Source organism: Lissotriton vulgaris, chromosome 10 (assembly GCF_964263255.1).
Source record: "Lissotriton vulgaris chromosome 10, aLisVul1.2, whole genome shotgun sequence".
Lineage (NCBI taxonomy): Eukaryota > Metazoa > Chordata > Amphibia > Caudata > Salamandridae > Lissotriton > Lissotriton vulgaris.
Window position 1 is genome coordinate 559,045,144 of NC_141698.1, and position 26,711 is coordinate 559,071,854.

Below are 26,711 nucleotides of genomic sequence, written 5' to 3' on the forward strand. Positions count from 1 at the left end.
GTGAGTGAGGAGATGATGCGGCTCCCGATCCGGATTGAGCAGCAGGTGAGGAAACTGAGGGAGTAGGATTGGAGAATCCCAGGAAAGTTCCAGAAGAACTGGAAACCAGACTTGGGACCTCCAGAGCGGAGTCACCATCACCAACTCCACCGCCTGCCGGCGAACTTGAGTCGCCGCCCGCATCACCATCGAGAACGGGGGGTACGCAAACGGCCGTTCCTGACTCCAATCTTGGAGAAAAGCATTGGTCGCCTCCGCCAGAGGATCCGGCCTCCAACTGAAAAACCGTGGGAGCTGATGATCCTAGCGGGACGCGAACAGGGCCACTGAGAAAGGACCCCATAGACCGTTCAGCCACTGGAAGACCTGAACGTCCAACATCCATTGGCTGGAGTCCCGCAGATGCCTGGAATGCCTATCCGCTACTTGATTGGCTTGCCCTGGTAAATATTCCGCCGTGACGGATACCTGATGATCGAGACAATAGTCCCAGAACTCTTTCGCCAAAGCTGCCAGAGCTTGGGACCGAGGATCACCCAGGTGGTTCACGTACCGCACTGCAAGACATTGTCCATCTTCAACAGTACACAGGATTTCACTGAATCTCTGGTCCAGCAGCGTACTGCGAAGGACCCCGCCAGAAGTTCTAGACAATTGATGTGCAACTTCTGTTCGTCAGAAGACCAGGTGGCCCCTGTGGAAAATTCCCCACAGCGAGCACCCCAACCCGACCTGCTGGCGTCGGATTCTATGATGAGGTCTGGCACGGACCCGAAAATCGCCCGACCGTTCCATGCCTCCATGTGGACAGCCACCACTCCATTTCCTCCTTCACTTCGTCCGATAAGGGCACCACCTGATCGTATGACATGTCCCTCCGGAGGTGCTGAGCTTTGAGGCGCTGAAGTGCCCTGTAGTGCAGGGGACCCGGGAAAATCGCCTGGATGGAGGAGGAGCGAAGGCCCACCACCCTGGCAATCTGCCGCAGGGAGGTCCGCTCCTTCACAATGGTCTGACGCAAAAGATGCCGGATATTGGCGATCTTTCGAGACGGCAAGCTGAGAGAGGCTCCTACGGAGTCTATGACAAAACCCAAGAACGTCATCGTCTGACTTGGAATCAAGACTGACTTGTCGCCGTTGATTATAAAGCCCAGTCTCTGCAAAAGGCAGACCGTCTGCTGAAGATGTGAACGTAACTGTTCCGGGCACTGCGCCATCAACAGAATGTCGTCAAATAGACAATTATCCGAATGCCCTGACTTCGCAGGTATTCCACCGCCGGGTGCAACACTTTCGTGAAGCACCAGGGGGCCGAGGAAAGCCCGAATGGAAGGGCGGTGAACTCGAACACGCAATTCCTCCATAAAAACTGTAGAAAACGGCGGTGCGGAGGATGAATGGGAACTACAAGGTAAGCATCCTTGAGGTCCAGGCGCACCATCCACTCTTGAGGGCGAAGGACATCCAGGAGGAGGTGAATCCCCTTCATTTTGAAGGGCCGATAAACCAGCCACCCGTTGAACTCCCTGAGGTTGATGACCGGGCGCCTTCCCTCGTCGGTCTTGTCCACCAGGAAAACATTGCTTAAGAAACCCGAGGGGTGGTAAGTTGATTGACGAATGGCTCCCTTTGCGAAGCAATTCTGAGACCTCTTTGTCTATCAACTGCGCATCGGTGTCCGAAAACACCATAGGCCGCGGTGCATCTGCCTGAACGGGTTGATCGTAAAACTCTATGTGGAAACCTTGCACTGTCTGCAAGACCCAAGCGTCCGCAGTAAGTGCCACCCATTCCTCGTAGAAGGCCGCTAACCGACCCCCAATGCGCACCTGTTCTGCAGGGATTACAGACATAACACTCACCGTTGGAGTTGGCAGGGCCGTAGTTCTTCCGGAATCCTCGACCACCGAATCGCTGCCCTCTGGTAGGATAAAAGTTGGTGAAGTTGGCCGAGGTTTGGTACTGACCTCGCCCGGAGCCTTGCCCTCTATTGCCGGCATTCTGTCCGCCACGGCCGGTCGATCGGGCCCTACCTCGACCGGCCCCTTGGGAAAAACGTTGTTGGAAGACCCGTTTTATGCTGGATTGAGCTTTGTCCAGCGAGGTAAAGGTGGACACAAATTTTCCCAACTCTTTTATGAAGGGCTCCCCAAAAAGCTCGCCTTGGGCCACCGCACCAGCCTCCGAAGAGGCCAAGTCCCCCAACTTCGGATCCAACTTGATTAAAAGGGATCGTCGGCGCTCCGTCGACAGGGCGCAGTTGGCGTTACCCAGGAAGATAACAACGAACTGCGCCCAGTTAGAGAGGACATCTGGGGAAATTGCAGCCCCAGTGACTTTCGCCTCCTCTGCCATATCGAGGATCTTGGTGATAGGACCGACCGCGTCCAATAGTTTATCCTGGCATGACTGCCAGGAGCGGTCAATGCCCTTCCGAGGGTCCTTCATAAATTTAGCGAGGAAGGTGGCCATTTTTGCATCTAACTCTGGTGTAAGGGCCACCTTGCCCTCCAGTGTGGGCCTCGGACATTCACCCCGTAGGCACCCCCTAGCCTCCTTCTCCAGTGGCTTACGCAGTCAGCTCGCCACAAACTTCGCCACCTTATCACCCGGCGCCCAGGCTGCGGACCGTGGATGAATAATCTCATCCGAGTCCAGCATGCCTGAGCTGTCCTTGGGCAACTCGGCGGCGGAGCCCGAAGGCCGCCAAGAGAGGACCGACTCCTCATCGTCGTCAGTATCGGGGGAGTCCCCCTCTGGTGATGGAGGTGCTGTCCCTGAAGCCACCGAGAGATCGGGGACCGAGGCCGGGGTAGGGGGGGCAGTGGTGGCCTTAGCCAAGAACACATCCCGTAGGCGTTCAAAGGCGCCCCTGTCCACCCCTTGGCCCCCCTGCGGTAACCCCTCCATGCAAGGTTTCTTTGGGGCCGGGGGATCGTCACCTGAGGGCCCCGGGAGGTTCGTGGTCACTCCCGCGTGGGCTTGCGCCAATCTGGCGCACTCCTCCACGATGCGCGCGGAGAGGCGCTCCTCCATGGGTGCCACCACCTCTGTGACGCAGCGATAAATAGAGCTATCTACAGCGTTGTAAAATTCGTCATCATTCAAATAGGAGTGGGACTCTTCATCGTAAAACCCGTCCTGCTCCATGCCCAAAGACAGTAGGGACCCTAAAACTCCCTTTACAAATACTACCCAACAGGGTGGGTGTCAGCAAAGATTTGGACAGACCTGAGGGCTGTAAATTTCTTAGGGCCACACGTGTGGCGATCAAGGCTGCACTGAAGCCTCCAAGCGCGCTGACCCTCCAAGCTGACCAGGTCTACCGCCCCACTGCGCGCTACCACACACTTTTATTTGCGGGCCTGACCCAGACTCCAGGACTGCCCGGTGGCGGATATCGGCAAAAATCGCCGCAAGTGCACTTGTCTGCCCGAAGGCGATTAACGCGGTAAAACCGCACGTACAGACCCAATGGGCGTCAGTAAATGGGGGAAAATACAGACCCGGATGACCGGGCGCTCGTGGGGCGGCAAGGGCAAGACTCCGGCCCGGTGCAAACCTCAGCGCGGCTCCTCACTCTAAAGGGAACCGCGCTGCGGATCAACGAGACGACGGAGAGCCCTCTAGCGGTTTGGTATATCAACCGCAACTCGCGTAGGGGACAAACGTCGCGTCAGGAACTAAAATGTTCCCGCGACGCAGGGGCTCTGAATATGAATGTCAACAGTGCAATGTGAGCCCCTTCCGACCCCTACACAACATAAAGTCATACAATAAAGCCCCCCAACAAAGTAAGGAGAATCGGAAAAAACACTTAACTGGCTGCGTGAGCAGCGAAGAAAGAGGAAGAACAGTAAAGAGGGACTGCATATCTAGCCTACATGGAAAGAGTGGAAGGACTACGTTATGGATTGTTGATGGACTCATGGAAATTGTAGTTTACTTGATATCTCATGAGCTTGTGTTTACATTTATTTTTTGAATAAGTGCTTTCTGGGCTGCTGTGAGTTTTTGTATGTAATAAAACAGCGAAGAATAGAAAGCATAATCTGAGCCTCCAGTCCTGCCATAGAATTCCTATTAGTATAACCATCCCAAACCATTATGCTATACTTTAAATTGTGAGTTTGTATTTCTCCAGACCAAGCCCACCTAGCAAACAATACCCACCATTATGGATGACATGTAACACCTATATTTGTAGCACTCAGTTTCTTCTGTAGTATTTCCTATTCATTGGTTTACAAAATTAAATTGCATTATTCATTATTTGTATAATGAGTATGCATGTGATGTAAATCTTACATTCGCATATGTACATGTATAAAAAAACTTAAATAAATGTGAATGCGGCACTGTAGCAAGATGGAGGTCACTGTTGGAGGGTGGTAGTGAGGGAATCTGTGGGAAGGTCATTGGGAGGGCACCTATAAAAATTGTTGCACCAGCCTCCACCATTTCTGAACCCAGCACTGAGTATACATGTTAGGTGGGGTAATCAGTTACAACTCTTCACAAGCGGACACTGCCTTTCATATATTTCATCATACACAACCGCTTAATTGTTTCTGAGATGTTTTCTACCTGTATGTCTCATTGGGATTTCACAATCCCTCCTAGGGTTTCCAACCTCCACTTTGCATGCACTAATGTTTACAATTAAGTAACACGTGATTTTTCCCTATGGGCCTTATTTATATAGCATATAGCATTTTTACTGGGTAGAATCTCTTCTGGCATTGACTAAATGGTTTTGGACCACTGTAGTGTGGGCGAAATATTGGCCTGCAGATAAATCATGATAATACCATTTTCTTCGCTTCAATATTGTGAGCCAATTCTACAGGCCACAAATGGTGTTACACGTGCAAAAGAATGTATTCATACAAAGAATTTCTTGTCAGCAAATCTTTCCCGAAGGGCAGGAGTGGGCTTTCCAAAGTTCGAATGCCCTGAAATTGTGTGCTGACAAATATATTTCTTTATGTTTGTATATTCATAAAATCTTCCCAACCAATTTCTATCCTAAAAATTGCAGATGATTTTCTCTTGTTTCAGACAAGGGGAAAATATTTTTTCTCTGGGGGAAAAAGCAAAAAAATATGCTATCAAGTTCTATTGCACTTACTGTTGAATTTTCACATGAGAAAATACATAGGTGTATTTTGTGGGTCACAGCTGGCTACATACAGCTTTAGCTATCACTACGCATACCTGTTGACCCGGGACATAACATATACTCATTGTGGACTTTGGGTCAGCCCCTTGTTTATGTACAGATGGCTTTATTGTCTATCTAGTTGTGTGCTCTTAATTCCTGTATTTGTCCTGCCTAGGAAAATTTCAGTCTCATTATGTTCTGATTGGATCAGTTCAATCCCTCCATTGTATACTTGAGGGGACCTTATTGTTTTTAAACACAGTGTGCAAGGACGTGTATCCTTCTTTCTCTCTCTCTCTCTCTCTCCCTTTTTCACCTTTATCCACTCACACACTTGTTTCACTTTCCATCCCACTCAGTGAGGCTCTCTGTTCTGCTCCCCATGATATATTTTTTTAATGCGGGCCAGGTAGCTGGAAACTGCTGTTGGTCCGCTTGCTTTTAAAAAAAAAATAGGAATGAGTTCTATACATCACAAAGCATGCACATGTCATGATGCACATGTGCACACACGCCATGATGCATGTGGCAAAACACATGTGCTTGTGCATCAGGACATACGTACGTGCATTGGCAGCCATCTTGGAATAGGTTTTCCTTAACAGAATACCAATTGCAAAATTGTCAGTTATGCATGAACATGCGTCTTGATGCATGCACATTCATATGATTGGTAGAGAGCATTGGTAATTAGAGCCAAGCCCTATTGAATTGGCAAAACCTTGTCATTTTAAAGTTTGCCCGTGTGTTTGCCTTATGAATGATAGTATTGTTGGGCTCGCCTACTCCCCAAATAATACTACTGAGTTGTATAATAAACCTAAAAGATTGTAAAAGCACACTACAAAGATGTTTCAATTAAAATGATTGGTTCTGTTTTATTTATATGACGTCTTTTCTTTGAAATTGTAGGTCACTTGCAGCGGAGAGGCCACTTCTAACCAACTTGCTGGCCATTGCAGTGGCGAATTTTCGAGCAAAGCATTCGAGGTATATGGTACAGTTTCAAAGTTCTCTCATCAGCACTGCACTTTTCTAAGGCTAAACTACAGTGGGGAAAGTCTGAAACTTCATGGGTGTCAGAGTAACAAAAATGGTTTTGAGTTAACTGGAGTGTTAACAAACTCCTTCAAGCATCTCCTTCACCTTAAACTTCCACAAAACATGCAAGTTAAGGCTGTCACGAGGACAAAAATGGAAAAACGTCTGTCCACATTTAACCTCACCGTTGACAATTGTGATGTACACACGGAGCTTGAAGTATCAACGACACCACATATGAGGTGGAACGGGTTTGTCTTCTGCAAACCTTCCAACCGCATTATCGGTAAACACCTAGCAAGGTCGAAAGGGGTTGTCAGATTGGGCGAGCGCGATTTTGAAGCCGACATCCGTGCTTCTTATAACAGACTCATTCTCTGGCTCACTATGAAAACCAAATTCAAAGATTCCTACATCGCAAACCTAAAGTGGCAGCATGAGTTCAGAGGTCTACACAGGCGAAAAAACAGAAGATTTGCTTTGACGTTGTGGGGGGAGGCAAAGAAAAACCTCATTGTCGGTACTATGTTATTAGAAAAAAATGGAAATTACTTCAACACGAGTGGGGCATTTTTGCTATTAAACAACAGGGTAGGAGTGAAATGTACTTTGGACCACAGGTGGGAACATCTGGGGAAATTGTCGGTTCCGGAAAATATGCAAATCGATGGCCTTATGGATTTGAGTAAGTATTCAGTAGGGACTAATATGAATTTTGTGGCTGATGGTAAGCCAGTTAAAGTGGAACTGAGAACTGCCTGGGGTAAGAAAATTGAACTGGAGATGTTACTAAGCCATGCAATTCCACAATGGATGCATGCCGGGATATCTGGAAATAACAGGTTTCATGGAGTCACCCTCTTCGGGAAGAGAAATGATCTTAGCATGGAGTTCATGAGCGGAGCCTGCAAGGTGTCTGGACTGGGCAACCTTGAAGGGAAACCACACTTGAAGTGGAACCTTGTCATTCACAACCATTGTCCCAGCTTGAAGGTAGAAGGGAACATGTCTTGTTCTTGAAGGAGAACAAACATTGTTCTGTCACAATTTCTTTTATTAAATATGTGTAAAGCATGTTCTGCTCCCACTAATACACAAAGCTATGCAGCACAGTATAATCACAAACTAACACGTTTTTAAGGAACTCTGAAAAAAGTTTCACTAATATTTAAAAATCTTGTATGCAGACTTTAACCAAACAAAATCTCAACTCTTCCAGGAAGGACAGTACATTAGATGCTATTTCACTACTTATTTGACATCTAGGGCGGATTACCTTTCTAACCTTCCAAAGGGAAGATAATCAGAGGTGAGCCTCCTGCATATGTTGTCAATATTGCAACTAAAACATGATCTTTAAAAAACTAGGTTCAAAAACACTTTATGTGAGAAGGTGTGCAGATTCAAGTTCATTATATTTGTTTTCTGCTGTCATTTTGTTGAAAGACAGGGAGTTGCCTTTGAGACTATACACCACTTAGGACCTGATTAAAAGCTGTCCCTGTTAGATGCGATAATTGCAGCCTGTTATGACTTTTTGGGGGAGTAATATGCATTTTTTGGTGTTTTCTGCAACAAAATCCACATGTCCCTGTAAATACTGAAACTTTCCCCCTTATACATTTGGGGAGTTTGACCCGCAGGAATGTATTGAAGGGTACGAACTTTATTGCAACTTGCAGTTACGAGGTACGCTAAACAGCTCACCCCTTATAATTGCGATCTCTGCACAAAACTGTTTCGTGCAGGATTGAAAATTAACAGTACACTTGTGATCAGGCATTTACTGGTTTACTCTTAAAATGTTGGAAATTACTACATTTGTATGTGGTAGCCGACTAGAGCCATAAAGTATGCCAAAAATGACATGAGCGGCTGAGGAGGTTCACAAGGCAAAATACACAGGAATCCCATTCAGAACTGGAATTGGTCTTAATCTGCTAAGGAATCGATAAAATCCTATTCCTCAGTCTATCTTTGCCTCTTGGATCAGATCACTGTTTCTAGTCCATCAGGAGCTACAAACTGTTCTTGTCAGAATGCCTAATGTTCATCTACCGTGTTACTATGGCAGCTTGAGATGTGTCCTTGATATCTGGGAGTGTAACTGTTAGATACCTGTTAATTTGAGGTACTGACTGACTGCAAGAAATTGTACCTGTTCTTAATGAGCATTCATCTGAGCACATTATTTACTTTTTAAGTAAAACTGCTGAATATACTGCCTTCAGTTGTGTGGCTGCAGCAGTTTAGTTAACTGTGTTTAGTTCTGTATTGTACTTTTATCTTTTATCTAGCCTGGCCCTCCTTTGTTTGTTCCTCCTATTCCCTGTTTGTCTGGTGTGAAGTTTATCTTAGAATGCTGTTCACCCTAGAATTGCACACATTCCTGAGTTTCAGTTTGCCTTAAGCCACAATGTGCTACGGATCTCTGTCCTGTGCTCGGGGCACATTGTGTGAATAAACTTTGGGGTCTCCACATTTTTCTGTAGAGAGAGCTCTTTCTTATTCATGAAAGTCATTACGAGCTACTGAAAGCCAAGCCACTCGCACACTGTTACCAGACACTCGCACGCCCCGTTTAATTGAATTTAAGCCTAATGTCCATAGTGCCAAAGACTAGGGTAGAGCAAAATACTTTGACTAAGGGCACTATGATAGGGCTGCTAAGTGTCAGTGAGAGCGTGGTCTTTGGTGATGATGAACATATGTGCGTATGAAGGAGATATATGTATTTGGCTTAATTGAGAGTTGAGAAAATATTTAATCCACTTTTTAATTTCTCTCTTTTGAAAAAAATTACAGTATTTACTAGTTATAAATATGGCACCCGGTCTACTGGCCACTGGGAGCAAGAGTCTGCTGTTTGTAAATGCAACACTTTGAAATGTGATAACATTAAAATCAAAAGTTACCTAAATCGTTAAGTCAACTATTCATTTTCATTGTCTCCCATTTAAAAGCATTCAGAAACATAAGTTTGTTCTCATGCTCCAAAATTGAGTTGACATGGAATTTTATTTAAGATTTAAATACCTCAGTGCTTCAGTTCTTTACCTCTGCGCCCTGGGTCATACATCTGACTCCAGCACTGATCATTATCAGGCCCCACTATTTATAGCCTGAAGATAACAATGTAAAATAAGCACAGCCTTCCCTCAACTTTAAAAGGAAAATGTGACTCTGTGCTTATTTTAAAATGAACTCAAGGATGTGACCTACTCTGAAGGTGTCTGTGAGCTACTGGTAGCTTGTGATGGACCAGTTGGAGACACCTGAAAGCCTGTCTTCTTTTTCACCCTCAGTCTATTGGGAACATTCTTCACCTTCCACATACTCTGGAGCACACCACACCACTCATACATGTGTGATTGAGGACCGAAGATATAAATTAAATGCTGTTTACTTTTGGATTGCTAATTTCTCTAGATCCCTAGAACCCCGCCCTGGGACAAAATGAATTAAAATGAAGAGAACGTTTCGAACAATAACTTCAAACTCTTGTGACCCCCATTCTTCTTCCCTCAAAACACAGAGTCCGACCTGTGCCAGATTTTCAGGGTAACTGCAGAGTATAATTCTGAATCTATGTATCTAAATAAGAATAATTTGTGTAGGGATAATTTTACTGAAAATCTAGTCTAAGTCTGATCCATGTGGTCCTCACTTTGAATCAGTGACACTGATCATGATATTAGGTATCTTACTATCTTCTTGATTATGTGCCATCCCATGCCACAATACATTGCTATTGACACCACAAGTGCACATTTCGAATACAGAGACTTTCCATCAATGCCTATGTTTAGTGCTTCATGACATTCAGAGTCCCACACTGGACTGCTTCTTTCTTATGGCCACGTTGATTTCTTGCCTGTGGATGCATTAGGTATTATATCAAAGCATACCAATAGTCTTTAGGATTTGTCACCTCGTCCCAACCTTGTTGAAGGTCTTTCAGTACTTAGTACTACAGGTGGTGTAGTGTAGAGTGATTTCAAAGAATAAGAAATATTCACCTTTGGGTCATTTATGCATCACATTAGTATTATATAAACAATATTTAGAGGTAATTTTAAGTAGAAGCATTAGATAAGGCAGACATCTGGACACAACAAATTGTAGAGTATTTGCAACTCTTCAAGAAAATCAAATGGCATAGATAGACCAGAGTTACCAAAAGATGCTTCACATTATCCATTTCATTATTCTGTTTCAAACACAAGAATACTACCTTCCGTTTATGAATAGGCTGATCTTCAAAAGTCAAGTTCTATAAGAATTCTGAATGAATGGTACAAATGCAGCTCAGGCACACAGAACATCAATAAAAATCAGAACACCATTAATCAAACCATAATAGTGTCATAGTCCATCATCCTACATTTCTATATTGCTTTGATCTGATTATCATTTGACTTAACATTTGGCCCTTGGCTACAGATTTTTTATGTGGTGTTTTGGTTAACCCAAAAATTATTTCTGTAATTAAAGCACTCTTAACAGCAATGAGATTAATTAGTTCACAAGGAAAGTCTAAAATGGTGCCAGGCTTGTTATTTTCATAGCCCTGAGTTTGGCATAATCCCAATGTGATTAGTAGTTAGTAATTCTAATGTGCTTCATCACATTGAAGTCAGAAGGTTGTCTGATCAGAATTGCAACAAGGGGCGACTAAGTTAGATCATTACGCCTGGTGGTTAAAACTTCACACAAATCTGTATAGTGTAGCAACAGAGCCAGTGCTTAATTTGAGCCAGTGGTATCCAGTGCTGTGCATCAGTACTTAATTCTCAGCTTCTGACTCATAAAAGTGTGCTATATGGTGGTGCTGTTTGTCTTATTTAGAAATGAGCACAATAACAGTTGTTTATTGTTATAAATCGGGTCTCTAGTTGACAGAGGTATGCACTCTGTCCAAGTAGGGACCACAATCCTAGTCAGGGTAAGTCACAACACAATCATAAATTATCCTGTTCTCACCCCCTGGTAGTTTTGCAAAGAGCAGACAATCTTAACTTAGAAGGCAATGTGTAAAGTATTTGTGCAATAACCCTGTGGGGTTTCGGGAGGGGTGTCAAAGAGGTTGACTGACACAGGTTTTCTTGGTTGTGAAGGTTTTATTATTTTATAGTGTCTACGTTTTTGTACAGGCACTCTGTAGAAAGGCAGGGGTGGATCTGTTTCCTCCGTGGTGATTCTTCCCGCTCCGGGCCGTCTTTCCCACTGCCTCCTGGGAGTCGTAGGCCGTCTCTCCGCCGTCTCGAGGACCTCACGATACCGGCAAGGAAGAGAAATGAAATGGTCTGAGACACTCTGTCTTAGGCGTAGCGTTCACACAGGGAAAAGGGGTGAGGACAACACACGTGCACACCCGTACCCAGAACAAGTGACCTGACCCAGTGAATAGGGGGGGTTGTGCAGTGGGAATCTCGTGTCCTCAGGGTGGCTTGCCTCGTCTAATGCCCGCCCACCTGCTGAATCTTGACCGTACCTGGTCGAGCCACACTTCAGAGGAAGTGTGGCTGGGCGATGCGCGGTCCCGTTGGCCTCCTGACTTGCAGCTGTAGTCGCCGTCACGGTCGTCCTCCTTTGTTGGGGCCGGCGTCTCTCCCGTAGCCTCCTCTGAATTCCTCTTCACCTGATGATCTTCCTCCGTCCTCCTCCGACCTCGCTGTTCGTACCCCGCCTCCTTCCTCCGATCTTCTTCCACGTACTCCATCTCCGTCCTCCGCTCTTCGTCCTCGTACTCCGCCTCCGTCCTCCGATCTTCTTCCTCGCACTCCGCCTCCGTCCTCCGATCCTCGTCCTCGCACTCCGCCCAATCCGCTCCGCTCTCCCTCCACTCTCGCCACCAGTCTCCTTCTCCGCCTCCGGGTGTCTCGCACACCTGCGTGGATTCGGGGATGGGTTTTACCTCTGTAGGGAAGGAGTGTCTCCAGTCTGGTTCCGCCCCCTTAAAGGTGCAGGGATACAGGGAAGGAGTGTCTCCAGTCTGGTTCCGCCCCCTTAAAGGTGCAGGGATACAGGGACTCCACGCCGGGCCGGCATCCGATGACATCCGGGGTATTCCAGGCCTCGGTGTGCTGCACAAAAAGAGGAGAAACATTAATAGGCATACCAGGGGGCCCCGTGTCCGGGTCCCCCACGTCACACACCTCCCCCCAGGATTCTCCCGTTCGGGGAGAGGAAACCGGGACAGGAGGTCCGCGTTGATGTTATCAGACCCCTTCTGGTGCCGGACCTGGAACCGAAAGGGCTGTAAGGCCAGGAACCATCGCATGACTCTCTGGTTGTTCGAGATGTTCCTGCTCATCCACAACAGGGGGGCGTGGTCGGTGTACAACACGAATGTACGCCCCTCCAGATAATACCGTAGCTTGTCGACTGCCCAACGGATGGCAAGGCACTCCTTTTCGATGGTCGGATACCTGACCTCCCTGGGGAACAATTTCCTGCTTATGTACAGGATGGGCTTCACGCCCCCCTCCCCCGTGTCCTGCGACAAAACAGCCCCGATGCCAAAGTCTGAGGCGTCGGTATGCAAAATGAATGGTTTATCGAAATCGGGGGATGTCAGAACCGGGCTTGTTGTGATTGCCTTTTTAAGGGTCTGGAACGCCTTCCACATGGCAGGAGAGGGGTTGTGGTAGTCTACGCAGGCTTTCGTTTTCTTGAGAGTGTCTGTCAGTGGCGCCGCTACATCCGAAAAAGCCGGTATGAATCTCCGGTAGTAGCCTACCAAACCTAGAAAGGCCCGCATGTCTTTCATGTTTTTGGGAAAAGGGGTGTCCGCGATGGCCCTCACTTTTTCAATTTGTGGCTCTATGGCACCGTGTCCCAGAAGATAACCCAAGTACTTGACCTTCTGGAATCCAATCCTGGACTTCTTTGAGTTCACATGAAGACCGGCCTTTTTCATTTGTTGTAGAACAATCCCTAGGTGGTTAAGGTGTTCCTCCCATGATGGACTGAAAATGATTATGTCATCCAGGTATGCAGAGCAATACCGGTGATGCCCCCGCCAGACCGTATTCATCAGTCTCTGAAATGTGGCGGGGGCGCCGTGAAGACCGAAGGGCAGGACAGTGAACTCGTACAGTCCATCGGGCGTTGCGAATGCGGTCTTCTTTCTGTCTTCCTCCGATAATGGCATCCTCCAAAACCCTTTGGTCAGGTCTAACGTGCTTATATATTTCGCGTCCCCGAGCTTCTCGATGAGCTCATCGATTCGGGGAATGGGATAGGAGTCGAAAGTGGACACCGCGTTCAAAGCACGAAAGTCCATACAGAAGCGGCTACTGCCGTCGGGTTTCGGCACCATAACTATGGGTGAGGACCACTCGCTCCTGGACGGCCGGATCACCCCTAATCGGAGCATCTCATCCACTTCTCTCCCTATTGCGGCCCTCTTGACAGCGGGTATTCTGTATGGATGCTGTTTGACCGTGGTACCTACGGGAGTCTCTATCCTGTGCTCGGCCAGAGTGGTCCTGCCGGGGCGGTCAGAGAAGATAGGCGCAAACGACTGTAGCACCTTTTGTAGACCCTCCTGCTCGTTCCTGTACAGCTCATCATTGACAACTAGATTCTCCAGAGTGGTCGTCGGGGAGGTGTTGCTTGGGGTTACCAGATGTGCTGCCACGGGCTTCGGTCCCAGCCATTTCTTTAATAAATTGATATGGAATATCTGGGTCTTCTTCGCTGAGAGACGCAACCGGTAGGTGGTTCTACCAATGGTTTCGGTGACTTCGTAGGGGCCCTGCCATTCGTTCTGGAACTTCTTGGACGTCGAGGGCAGAAGTACCAGGGCCCAGTCGCCAACACAGAGAGACCTCCATTTTTTCCCTTTGTTGTAATGTGCCTGTTGTTGTTTTTGACTTTCTTCCAGATGAGTACAAGCGAGCTCTCTGATTTTTCCCAGTTTGTTCTTTAAGTTTGTACTGTACTCCAGCAGGTTTCTGGTCTCGCCTGTCTGTTCCGTTTCCCAGACTTCTTTTGTCATGTCAAGCAAGCTCCTGGGTTGTCTTCCATAGAGCATCTCAAAAGACGAGCACCCCAGACTGCTTTGCCTTTGCCCACGTATAACGTACAGGGCCAGAGGGAAAAGGGCGTCACAGTCAGTGTGATTCACTGTTATCATTTTCTTTAGTACCGTCTTCAGTGTTCTATTATAGCGCTCTACCAGCCCATCGGTTTGAGGATGATACACCGAGGTTTTGATCTGGTGTAGGCCTAACAGCAGGCATACTTCCTGCATGACTCTAGACATGAATGGGGTCCCTTGGTCCGTGAGGATTTCCTTGGGAAACCCCACTCGTAATAACAACTCCAAGAATTTGTCCGCTATGTTTCGTGAGGTAGGGGCCTTCAGGGGAAACGCCTCCGGGAACCGGGTGGCGTAGTCCACCACGACAAGGGCGTATTTGTAACCCCTTTTGGTTGGGGTTAACGGACCGATCAGGTCCATGCCTACTCTCTCAAAGGGGGTTCCGATAACCGGGAGAGATTGCAAGGGTACCGCTTGAGGTCTCTGAGTGTTCTTCCTCTGACACAGATCACATGTTTGACAGTGTTTTTTTATATCGTTGTATATACCCGGCCAGTAGAAGTTCCTGAGCACGTTCTGTGTGGTTTTTTCGCTCCCGATATGGCCGGCTAACAGATGGGTATGTGCATAAAACATGATCTGTTCGCGAAAACAGGCTGGCACCAGTAACTGCATCGGTTCGTCCTGGGAGGCCTGTCGATATAGGAGATATGCCTTGATCAAAAAGCGGGGGTATCTGTGAGGGGGGTTATTCAGATCGCTGTGTGCTTGCTCCCAAGCGTTAAATAAGGTGTCATCGTTGGCCTGTGCAAAGCGGAAGCTCCTGTCACCCTCCCACGGACCAGTGGACAGGAGAGTAGGAACCGCTACCTCATCTTTGCTGTCCTGGTGCAGACGTCCTTTAAACAGGTCAAGGAAATGGGGATTGTCTGTACCCAGGATCAGATGTTCGGGCAGGGCGTACAGCACCCCCACTTTTACAACTAGTGTTTCCATTCCCTCCACCCCAATGGGGAGGTGTGCGACCGGGTATTCCTTCACATCTCCGTGGACACATTTAATGAAAACACTTGCGTCAGGCATTACCTGAAGGGGCTTCACGTAGCACCCTTGGATCACTGACTGTTTACACCCGGAGTCTAGGAGTGCCCTAACCACCATCCCATTGACCGTAACACTCACGTGGTATGAGCCTCCTAGCTCTGCTGAATATAGGACCGCCTTGGGTAGATAGTTGATGTCCATAGGTTCTTCCGGGGCCCGTTTCTGGGGGCAGAGGCGAGCGATGTGGCCCCACTGTCCACAGTCAAAGCACTGCGGACTCCGGAAAGGTGGTTGTTCCGCTGCCGTTGGTCGAGGGGGGGGAGGAAGCAGCCCAGGGGGAGCCCTCATCCGTCGTTCGGGTCTTGGCAGGGGCTTCGTAGATCTTTCTGGTTCGGTGTTGTGTAGCCGTGGCTGGGCTCTGGCATAAGTAGAGGCCATTTCCATCGCCTGGGCCGTGGATAGGTTAGAATGCTGGCGGAGCCACCTCTGTGTCCCATAGGGGAGGGCTTCGAGATATTGCTCCAGATGTATTTTGTCCATTATCTGCTCTTTTGTGCTTGTTGTCGGGGCAAGCCATTTGTCTGCTGCAGTCTTCAGGCGGAAGAACAATGTTTCTGGATTGTCCCCGGCTTGCCCTCTTTCCTTCCGGAAGCGTACCCGATACGCCTCTGAATCCAGACCCAGGTGATCAAGGATTATGGTTTTGATCTGTGCGTATGGTGTTTGGCCGTTTCCGTTAGCAACCTGGTAGGCCGCTTGTGCCTCTCCGTTCAACAATGGAGCTAAAAAAAATGGCCATTTCTCCAGCGGCCAACCACATGCCAGAGCCACCCTTTCGAAGTTGGTTAGGAAGGCGTCCGGATCCTCGCCGCTGACATATTTCTGAAGTGAAATGCCCGCGGGGGTAGGGGGGGGTCGACTCTCACGGGCTGGAACACTGGCTGCATCGCCCGTGCCCCGCATACCCTCCAGCTGTTTCACCACGGTACTGCGGAATGTGTCTCTATCCAATTGTGCTGCGGCGAGTTGCTGTTCCATCGCCCATGCTAGCTGCTCTTGTCCCTTCATGAGTGCCTGTAGGATCGCATCCATCGTTGTGTCCCTGATGGTGTCCTCCGTTATGCCCGCATTCTCCACCACTTGTGGGGTTTCGGGAGGGGTGTCAAAGAGGTTGACTGACACAGGTTTTCTTGGTAGTGAAGGTTTTATTATTTTATAGTGTCTACGTTTTTGTACAGGCACTCTGTAGAAAGGCAGGGGTGAATCTGTTTCCTCCGTGGTGATTCTTCCCGCTCCGGGCCGTCTTTCCCACTGCCTCCTGGGAGTCGTAGGCCGTCTCTCCGCCGTCTCGAGGACCTCACGATACCGGCAAGGAAGAGAAATGAAATGGTCTGAGACACTCTGTCTTAGGCGTAGCGTTCACACAGGGAAAAGGGGTGAGGACAACACACGTGCACACCCGTACCCAGAACAAGTGACCTGACCCAGTGAATAGGGGGGGGTTGTGCAGTGGGAATCTCGTGTCCTCAGGGTGGCTTGCCTCGTCTAATGCCCGCCCACCCGCTGAATCTTGACCGTACCTGGTCGAGCCACACTTCAGAGGAAGTGTGGCTGGGCGATGCGCGGTCCCGTTGGCCTCCTGGCTTGCAGCTGTAGTCGCCGTCACGGTCGTCCTCCTTTGTTGGGGCCGGCGTCTCTCCCGTAGCCTCCTCTGAATTCCTCTTCACCTGATGATCTTCCTCCGTCCTCCTCCGACCTCGCTGTTCGTACCCCGCCTCCTTCCTCCGATCTTCTTCCACGTACTCCGTCTCCGTCCTCCGCTCTTCGTCCTCGTACTCCGCCTCCGTCCTCCGATCTTCTTCCTCGCACTCCGCCTCCGTCCTCCGATCCTCGTCCTCGCACTCCGCCCAATCCGCTCCGCTCTCCCTCCACTCTCGCCACCAGTCTCCTTCTCCGCCTCCGGGTGTCTCGCACACCTGCGTGGATTCGGGGATGGGTTTAACCTCTGTAGGGAAGGAGTGTCTCCAGTCTGGTTCCGCCCCCTTAAAGGTGCAGGGATACAGGGACTCCACGCCGGGCCGGCATCCAATGACATCCGGGGTATTCCAGGCCTCGGTGTGCTGCACAAAAAGAGGAGAAACATTAATAGGCATACCAGGCGGCCCCGTGTCCGGGTCCCCCACGTCACAAACCCATACAACAACACAGTAAACACACCACAAAAAAACTCTACAACAGTTTAGAAAAACAGAGAATATTTATCTGAGTAAAACAGGTCCAAAAAGATCAAAATCCATCAATTAGAAGTCGAGTTACTGAATATTGAAGAAAGAAATCCAATAAATCACTTAGAATCAGGTTGGACTAAAAAGTTTTCTTCAGGTCGCGAGGGACCGATGAAAATTCAAAGCTTAGGCTGACCGCGATGGAGCGTGGGCCAGCTACAGGGACCCACTGGGGCCTGCTGAACACAGTACCTTGGATCCTGGGGTGCAGTCTGCACAAGTTCCGAGAGGCTAAGCAGCGAGGCTTTGCATTGTCCAGCATAGGTTCCCTAGAGCTGTCAGCTGTGCAGCGAGGCTTTGTGCTGCTTGGCGTCAGATTTGGCAGAAACTCAGCTGCAGAACCCCGTTCTGAGGACCAGAACTTGGAGTAGGCACCCCAGGCAAAGGTAGGACTCATAGAAGGCACAGTCCGGCAGCACCAGCAAAACTGCAGGAATATGTTTTTGTGCCTGCAACTGCCAAAAACAGGAAGCAAGCTAGCAAGCTCTTGGAGGTCACTTTGGATGAAAGGCAGAGTCCAGCTCTCCTTCTAGCAGAGTCAGAGAGCAGCAGGCAGCAGGGCAACAAACAGAAACGCAGTCCTTTCAGGAAAACAGTCCATTTGAGTGCTTTGCGCAGCACAGCAGTTCTTCTAACAGAGATTCAGGGTAGGTCCAGAAGTGTCTGTTCTGGGAGGGTCAAAGACCCAGTACTTCTACCCAAATGTGCCTTTGATGTGAGGTAAACTTCAAAGAATGGTTTTGAAGTGCATGGGTACCTCTTACAAAACAATCCTGTCTGCCCAGCTATCTACGGAGATCACCAACCATTTGTGTGGGGTCAGGTTATTATTCTTCGATGTCCTCATGTGAGCCCCCTTTCCTCCCGTCTGCCCATCCCGGCCATCAAAATGACCTTGGCATTTATTTGTTTTACAAATTAAGCACTGCACATAGAGATGCTTGTAAGATTTGAGATCCTACTATGAATAACTAATTTCTAATAACCAACCACTAAAGAGAGGTCAATTATTTCGAGCATTGCAGACGGTGCATAATTTGTATCATAATAGACGCCAGTGCCATTTCACAAAAGCCGGTAGCTGCTGCTGTCGATTGTCACTGCCAAGACACCATAGTCTTGATTCCACTAGTCTTGATTCCACCTCATGCCTCTTTCTTTCACCAACATACACTGCCTTCAGGTCACATTTGTGGATTTTGCTCTCATCCCTCCTTTCTTCCTTTGCCACTGTTTATCTGTCTTCCCCTTCCTTTCTTCTTTTTGCATTTTTCTCTCTGTCGTTCTGGGTCGAAGCCTGATGAGGGAAAGAAAGTGACAGTCCCAAAATGAGTGTCAGTGGGCTCCACCTGCAAGCACAGCTCACATTAAGCATGGACCGCACGAGAATGGCTGATTTCCTAACTGTGCTTGCTTCTAGCATGCATATTTCATCATCTGTATTATTGCACTTTGTTAAAGTGATCAGTTAAGTTGGACTGAATGCGCATGATTTCTTATGTCGTCCACCTTGCTTGGGTTTGCCCTTTACTTACTTTATGTTCCTGTTTTGCACTCTTTCTTTCAATAGACATTTTTCAATATTGCTAACCCCACTATTAAGTAAAATGTAGCATTTTTGATTAGATGCCGTTGATTTGTGCCTTACTAAATGCAGTGTTTTTTAAAATTTCATTTTAGACTCTAGTGCCTCAGAGATTTTCGCTGAATGGATCAATGCTGACGAAAAGTTGTATGGCCAACTTTCTTGGACATGTTTCTGCAGATGACGCGGGTGCCCATCTGAACCTCCATGCTGAGTGCGGCCTCAGAAACCGCATGGAGTTTGCATTCAAGCATTCCTTCCCGCAGCTTCAATCTCTGGGTATCGCCAAAGAGAACAAGGTGCGAGCTTCAGCTTCCAAAGATGATGCGTTCAAGGCCATGCTGAATGTCACTCTTGGGAGGTGCAGTCTGAAAGTCAATGGAGAAGCAAGGACAGAAAAGAATCAAACAGATGCTACCAACTCCAGCTGGCTAGCTGTAATCAGCAATAAATGCACCACTCTTGAGGTAATGTAGAAATTACGTTTTGTTAATCCCCTGGACGTCCTATTATATTTTCTTGTGTTCTTAGCCGTTTAACCCTTATTTCCACACTTGGGTTTTACGTGTGGAATAGCATGCTGTATGCTGTGTTCCATTACAACTGTGATTTGACTTTCCTTGGTGTTAGAGCGCTGTAAAACAAGCGCCACATGCTGACCGACATTTAGTGCTTTGTGGCAGAAAATCACAGATTAGGCTGCTCAATCACATTTACCTATATATTTTTAATGCATGCCTTTTTCATTTAAAAAAATATAGTTTTTTAGGAGAAACTGCGATTCTAGCTAAAATGTTTTATGGAGCATTGTGCGGCGAATGAATAATACAATATAATTTGGCATTATCTACATAAATACATCAGGGTTAAGAAATATGTGATATCACATAAAAACTAAATAAAAAGAAGAACCTACTCGTACTTAAAACAATGAGTGCACAACAATAAATTTAGCCCGAACAAAGATTTAAAGTAGTTTTGTAAAGAAATGTTTTAAATTCCTCTCTAAAACTTAGCAAACGGGGTAGGTCTAAGGTTATATTGAGAGAGTTCTAGAAAAAAGTTGCTGCCACAGAGAATGGCTAAAGTAAAGCAATTTTCTTGCGAACTTGTTGGATCTTGAAACAACAAAGAGGAGAGAGCCACTGGAAAGCACCAATTAATATTAAACAACTATGATAGCTCTTTCAGATCAAACACCCTAGTTTACATTTACAGTTACACTCCAGAGGTACAGATGGTAATCATGGTAATGATGTGGCACTTACTCTAATCCTATAAGCTGGTTGCTTATTAGATGAAAATACTTTTCAGAGGGAATGAGATACCTGTTGGAAGATTCGCAGCCTCGGTTTTTTACCATCCACATGACAAAGTACAAGAGTCTGTTACACAGATTGAAAAAATTACCCAGAGGGAGAAAAGGCTTTATGTCTCTGATCAATCATAATTGGTAATTAATCTGCATGCACTTTCTTGGCTAAATGTGTGTGAAGTGAGGACTTAGAATCCAAGAGAAAGACCAAAGATTTAGCAGAATGAACAAAATGGGGTTAACTAAAGGCCTTCCTAACTAGACAACAAAGCTGTGCTCTGGCATTGGAATATCCAGTAGAGAACAATAGGAACTCAGTCTTAGTTCCTATTCCTATCATCTTACCTGTGGTGAATAAAAGATCCGATAACGAAGCTGTGGGTGTCTCAAGCGTTTGGGCAACCTTGTTTGAATATATAGCGGTCAGCCAAGGTCGCGAGACAACCCCGCCGCTGAGTAGCGGTTCCCCAGCGCCAGTTGAAACGTGAAATGGCTTGTTGGAAACTTCGTGGATCATACTCCTCCAGGTACACTGGCTGGATTACAGTGTTTTTAATGCAGCGACCTACTAAAGGACTTTGAATTTCAAATGGAGGTACAGTGGCAAACTACTACAGGCATTGTAAAAACTATCAAGACCAGAATGCAACTATGCCACGCCCATCACGGCAATGTATATATCAAGCGCCGTAAGCAGAGCGCGAAGCGACGCAGCTGTTTCCTCCATGAGACCCCAGTGAGCAAGGGCTGAAGAAGCCTGAAACACGTTTAGGACAATGATCCGGCCGTGCAAAAATGGTGTTTCCATCTTACCTGTGGTGAATAAAAGATCCAATAACAAAGCTGTGGGTGTCAAGCGTTTGGGCAACCTTGTTTGATTATATATATATATATATATATATATATATATATATATATATATATATATATATATATATATATATATATATATATATATATATATATATATATATATATGTACAAAAGTCTTCAACAAAGAAGAGTCTGAGGCCGCTTGGGGGGAACAAACAGCGGAGAACCTTTATTGCAGCACAGGCATATGAAAGCGGGCGGGCGTATGCATTTCGGCCGTGTGGCCTCCTCAGCGCCCAGCATGGAAACAGGAAACGCCTCTCACAGTTCTGCCCCACCTCGTGAAGTACTCCAAGTGGATAGGAACTGCAAATCCCAGCATGCAGTATTCTGCTGGGATCGTCGTATCTTGGCGGGGATGGCAGGGCTGGAAGATAGCGCTGTGTCTGATGTCCCGCATTGCCAGCCACAGGAAAAGGACTCCTCGCGCCCCCCAAAGACCGCACAACCAGCACATCCAGGTGTGTCAATTCACGGGGACCCGTGCGGCAGTGCGCCGAGCCCAAAGTAGAGTGCAGTGACTCCGCCACTGTGTTTCTTCCTCCTGAACGCGATGATGGGCTTGATGCAATCCGAAGCCTCGGAAACAAGGTAAGATGCGCCGCAGCCAGTAGAGATCAAGCCTGCAAACGTGCGGGAGCCCCAGAAGCACTAAACTGGCAAGGTAGTGCAAAATATGTACAAAAGTCTTCAACAAAGAAGAGTCTGAGGCCGCTTGGGGGGAACAAACAGCGGAGAACCTTTATTGCAGCACAGGCATATGAAAGCGGGCGGGCGTATGCATTTCGGCCGTGTGGCCTCCTCAGCGCCCAGCATGGAAACAGGAAACGCCTCTCACAGTTCTGCCCCACCTCGTGAAGTAAGTACTTGGGTCAGCTCCTCCCCCTAGCCATGATCAGTGTCACCTGCTAAGGAACTCCAAGTGGATAGGAACTGCAAATCCCAGCATGCAGTATTCTGCTGGGATCGTCGTATCTTGGCGGGGATGGCAGGGCTGGAAGATAGCGCTGTGTCTGATGTCCCGCATTGCCAGCCACAGGAAAAGGACTCCTCGCGCCCCCCAAAAGACCGCACAACCAGCACATCCAGGTGTGTCAATTCACGGGGACCCGTGCGGCAGTGCGCCGAGCCCAAAGTAGAGTGCAGTGACTCCGCCACCGTGTTTCTTCCTCCTGAACGCGATGATGGGCTTGATGCAATCCGAAGCCTCGGAAACAAGGTAAGATGCACCGGAGCACATCGCAGCCAGTAGAGATCAAGCCTGCAAACGTGCGGGAGCCCCAGAAGCACTAAACTGGCAAGGTAGTGCAAAATATGTACAAAAGTCTTCAACAAAGAAGAGTCTGAGGCCGCTTGGGGGGAACAAACAGCGGAGAACCTTTATTGCAGCACAGGCATATGAAAGCGGGCGGGCGTATGCATTTCGGCCGTGTGGCCTCCTCAGCGCCCAGCATGGAAACAGGAAACGCCTCTCACAGTTCTGCCCCACCTCGTGAAGTAAGTACTTGGGTCAGCTCCTCCCCCTAGCCATGATCAGTGTCACCTGCTAAGGAACTCCAAGTGGATAGGAACTGCAAATCCCAGCATGCAGTATTCTGCTGGGATCGTCGTATCTTGGCGGGGATGGCAGGGCTGGAAGATAGCGCTGTGTCTGATGTCCCGTATATATATATATATATATATATATATATATATATATATATATATATATATATATATATATATATATATATATATATATATATATATATATACACATACATATACACACAAACAGGTTGCCCTTAAGGAGATGCCGCACGCGGGGAAGTTGTAACAGCCTTTATTTAGCAGAAAGCCGTGCAGTTGCAATGTGGACCCCATTCATCAGTTCATCTTAAGGGCATCCTGTTTGTGTGGATATATATATATATATATATTATATACTAGCAGCCCGTCCCGACGTTGTCCGGGAGCAATTAGGCTTCAGGGCCCCCGCCCGCCCCGACATTGTCCGTGGGTCCCCCAGAGCCGTCCTCCATATATTGCAGTATTATACCTGTATGTTTACTTTGTACGCTTTTGTAACCTGCACACATAACTTTTTCCTCCTGTAATGCACCGTTTGGCTCACTTTTTTAATGCTCCTTTTGCTTCCTCTTGCTACCTGCACACGTCACTTTTTCCTCCTATACCTCTATGTTTACTTTCTACGCTTTTGTAACCTGCACACATAACTTTTTCCTCCTGTAATGCACCGTTTGGCTCACTTTTTTAATGCTCCTTTTGATTCCTCTTGCTACCTGCACACGTCACTTTTTCCTCCTATACCTCTATGTTTACTTTCTACGCTTTTGTAACCTGCACACGTAACTTTTTCCTACAGTAATGCACCGTTTGGCTCACTTTTGTAATGCTCCGTTTGCTTCCTCTTGCTCACGATGTACGCTTTTGTAACCTGCACACGTAACTTTTTCCTCCTGTAATGCACCGTTTGGCTCACTTTTGTAATGCTCCGTTTGCATCCTCTTGCTCACGATTTTCATTTTTGCTTCATTTTTCAGCCGCTCACCTCTCCTAAATAAATAAATAAATAACCTACCTCATCCGCCGCTCACCGCTCCTCCCCGCCTGTCCGCCGCTCTTCACCGCCTGTCCGCCTCTCCTCACCGCCTGTCTGCCGCTCCTCACCGCTCCTCCCCGCGCCATGTCCGCCGGTCCTCCTCGCGCTCCTGGACGCCGCTCCTCCCCGCGCTCCTCACGTCGGGCACGCACGTCGTGGCTGGCGCTTCTTCCAAGGGACTACTTTTTTTCGGTAAATTTTTTAAATAACGTATATTTATTATGTTTATATAGCCTTCGTCCATCTGCACACCCTGATGATTACAACAATGTATCGGGTGTGTGGATTGGTGCTGTGGTTCCCGAGTTTACCCCCCTCAAAGGTTCAAAGTTCTTCCTTTATAATAGTAGTATATATATATATATATATATATATATATATATATATATATATACATACATACATATATATATATATATATATATATATATATATATATATATGTTTGTTTTTAAGCATCCCTAGTTCATTAAAGGAACCAGGCAGCATTATTTTGTAAAAAGAGACCAATGGACCACAATATACTCCCCCTTAAAGTTGCCACGCTGATTTACAAAGGTAAAGAGGACTCCTTCAACTTTATGAATTAGTTACTTCCTCATTTTGGAAGCAGGTAACTGATCAATGGTTGGCAAACAGAATTGCAGTCACAAACCATGGATGTATAGGTTACCACAGTGCAATTTAGAAGTAAAGGCTCTAACATGCCCCTTCCAAATTGCAATTCGGTACAGGTTGAAAACCCAATTTCGTGATCCCCAAAAACTTTTCCAAACCGTAATATTAGGTTAGTACATTAGAAAAGAGATTTTTGTGGTCACATCCCCTATGATTTTCTGAACCACATGGTTTGCAACCTCAAAAATCCTTAGTACATCTGGCCCTAGCTGAATATATTACTGTATTTATGTGAATAAAAAACAGGGAGATCTGTGTTATTCCCAGATCCCTAAAAAACTCTAAAACGCTAATCAATGAAAAAAATATTAATAAATGTCGTCTTTCAACAATATATCATACGGAAATAAGAGAAGTGTTTGTATCCTCCTACAATTGTTTCTGGCATTCCTGCTAAATAATTCTTCAATTTCCATGCACTGCTGTAAGAATGGAAGATGGATTATTGTCATGCAGCAGTGACTCAGCAACTCATTTTCAACTATGCATTTCTTTCTTTTCAGGTGCCCATCATTCCTCCATCTGCCCCACAACCACCTACTCTGATCTCTATGGCCTGCCCTTCCCTATTATACCGCAGGTTGCAGTTTACTTGCCCCTTTCAGAGCTTGTGCAGGAAGCAGGAAAGTCTTGCTCTGGAGCCCTACTCCTCAGTCCGTCCTTGCCTTCTAGTGCACTCACATTGACCTTTGTAGGCATGCTGTAACACCATGGAAGTCCTGCTCTTCAATGCAGTAGTTTGCAAGAATACATATTGCACATGCCATTGCTTAGTTAGTGTATCAGATTCTAATGCCTGGGTGTTTTTGAAGCTCCTAGGTAATGTTGACTCCATGTCCAGGCTGCGAAAGCCTGCCAAATGATAACTACCATTTATTGAAACATAAGCCCACAAAAGAGTTGCAAAGGCTGTGTACTAGCTCAGAGTGGTCGAGCTTTTGCTTGTTCAACGTCAAATACAACGTCATTTCTGCCACTAGGGCCATGAAGGTACACATAAAATGCATAAAAGACATATTAATTAGCTAAAAGTCAGCATACACGCAATGAGTCAACAGGTACTTAAATAGTACAAAAATGCATAATGGTGCCAACGATTCAGAATGGTGCAAAGCCAACAGTCACAATTGACAGCTGCTAGGTAGATTATAGTACATCATGAAAGTACACGTCAAGATCCAAATGCAGGGGCTGCACAAGTGGCCCCTTGGAAATAGAAGAATACAACAAAGTGCAGAGTGGAGCCGGTGGATCTAATGGAGAGTTCAGCTCTAGCTCCGACGGCGAGAATGAGCATTCCTTCTGAGCATCCACATTGTGCCCAGTTACTTTGTAACCACATAAGCGTACAAAGAGTGGCAATCAGTTCTAAGGTTCCGCAGAGCAATGTAGTGCCTACAAGTGCCCAGCTGCCTACAAATGAGTGATATCCAGAAGCAGCATGCACACACGTAGGTAGGGCATGCAAGGAACACATGGGGAACAGTTTCCCTTGAGTGTATACATACGGGGCAGTCAGGAGATCCCAAAGCTTACTATTTGGAGGTGAAAGATCTCAGTGGCAATGCGCCCACTCTGGATTGGAATTAGAGCTTCCTGTCCAAAAGCACAGTGATGTAGTCCCAGAACATCTTGAGACCACAAGAAGGCTTGAAATATATACATTAGCTCAATAGAGTGGCACTAGTAGCTTTTTTAGAGTCTTTAGGCATTGTACTAAGCCAATTCTTATGTTTCAAGAGCTCTTTAGAGGAAAACTGGTCAGGAACTGGAGCCTCCCAAAGACCGGACAATCCAAGGAAGACAATAGCTTGTTAATGTGCCGAAGCCAAGGAATTGGATTGAAACGGTCTGCCTTGATAACATCCTGCAGACCAGCAACATAATGGACAAGTTAATCAGTGGTCTAGATCAGCCTCCAGTACAGAAAGGGGAAGTAACCTAGCTTTTCAGTCAATCCCTTTCACAGCCCGGTCAAAAGATAAGGGATAAGCAGGGTGTTTGATTTGTGTGTCTCTAGTTAGCACAGGTAGGTACTTGTGACAAATAGGGACCCTTGCCTCTAGTCAGGG

At 47.0% G+C, this 26,711-nt stretch overlaps 1 protein-coding gene across 1 annotated transcript in view; it reads left to right on the plus strand.

Annotated features, from left to right (window-relative positions):
• APOLTP (apolipoprotein lipid transfer particle homolog) overlaps positions 1–26,711 on the plus strand; it is a 1,141,779-nt gene that overhangs the window by 613,918 nt on the left and 501,150 nt on the right. Inside the window, exons 39-40 of the mRNA XM_086941409.1 lie at positions 6,079–7,200; positions 19,267–19,638. Of these exons, the coding sequence (XP_086797535.1) occupies positions 6,079–7,200; positions 19,267–19,638 (1,494 nt within the window). The remainder of the gene's footprint in view (positions 1–6,078; positions 7,201–19,266; positions 19,639–26,711) is intronic.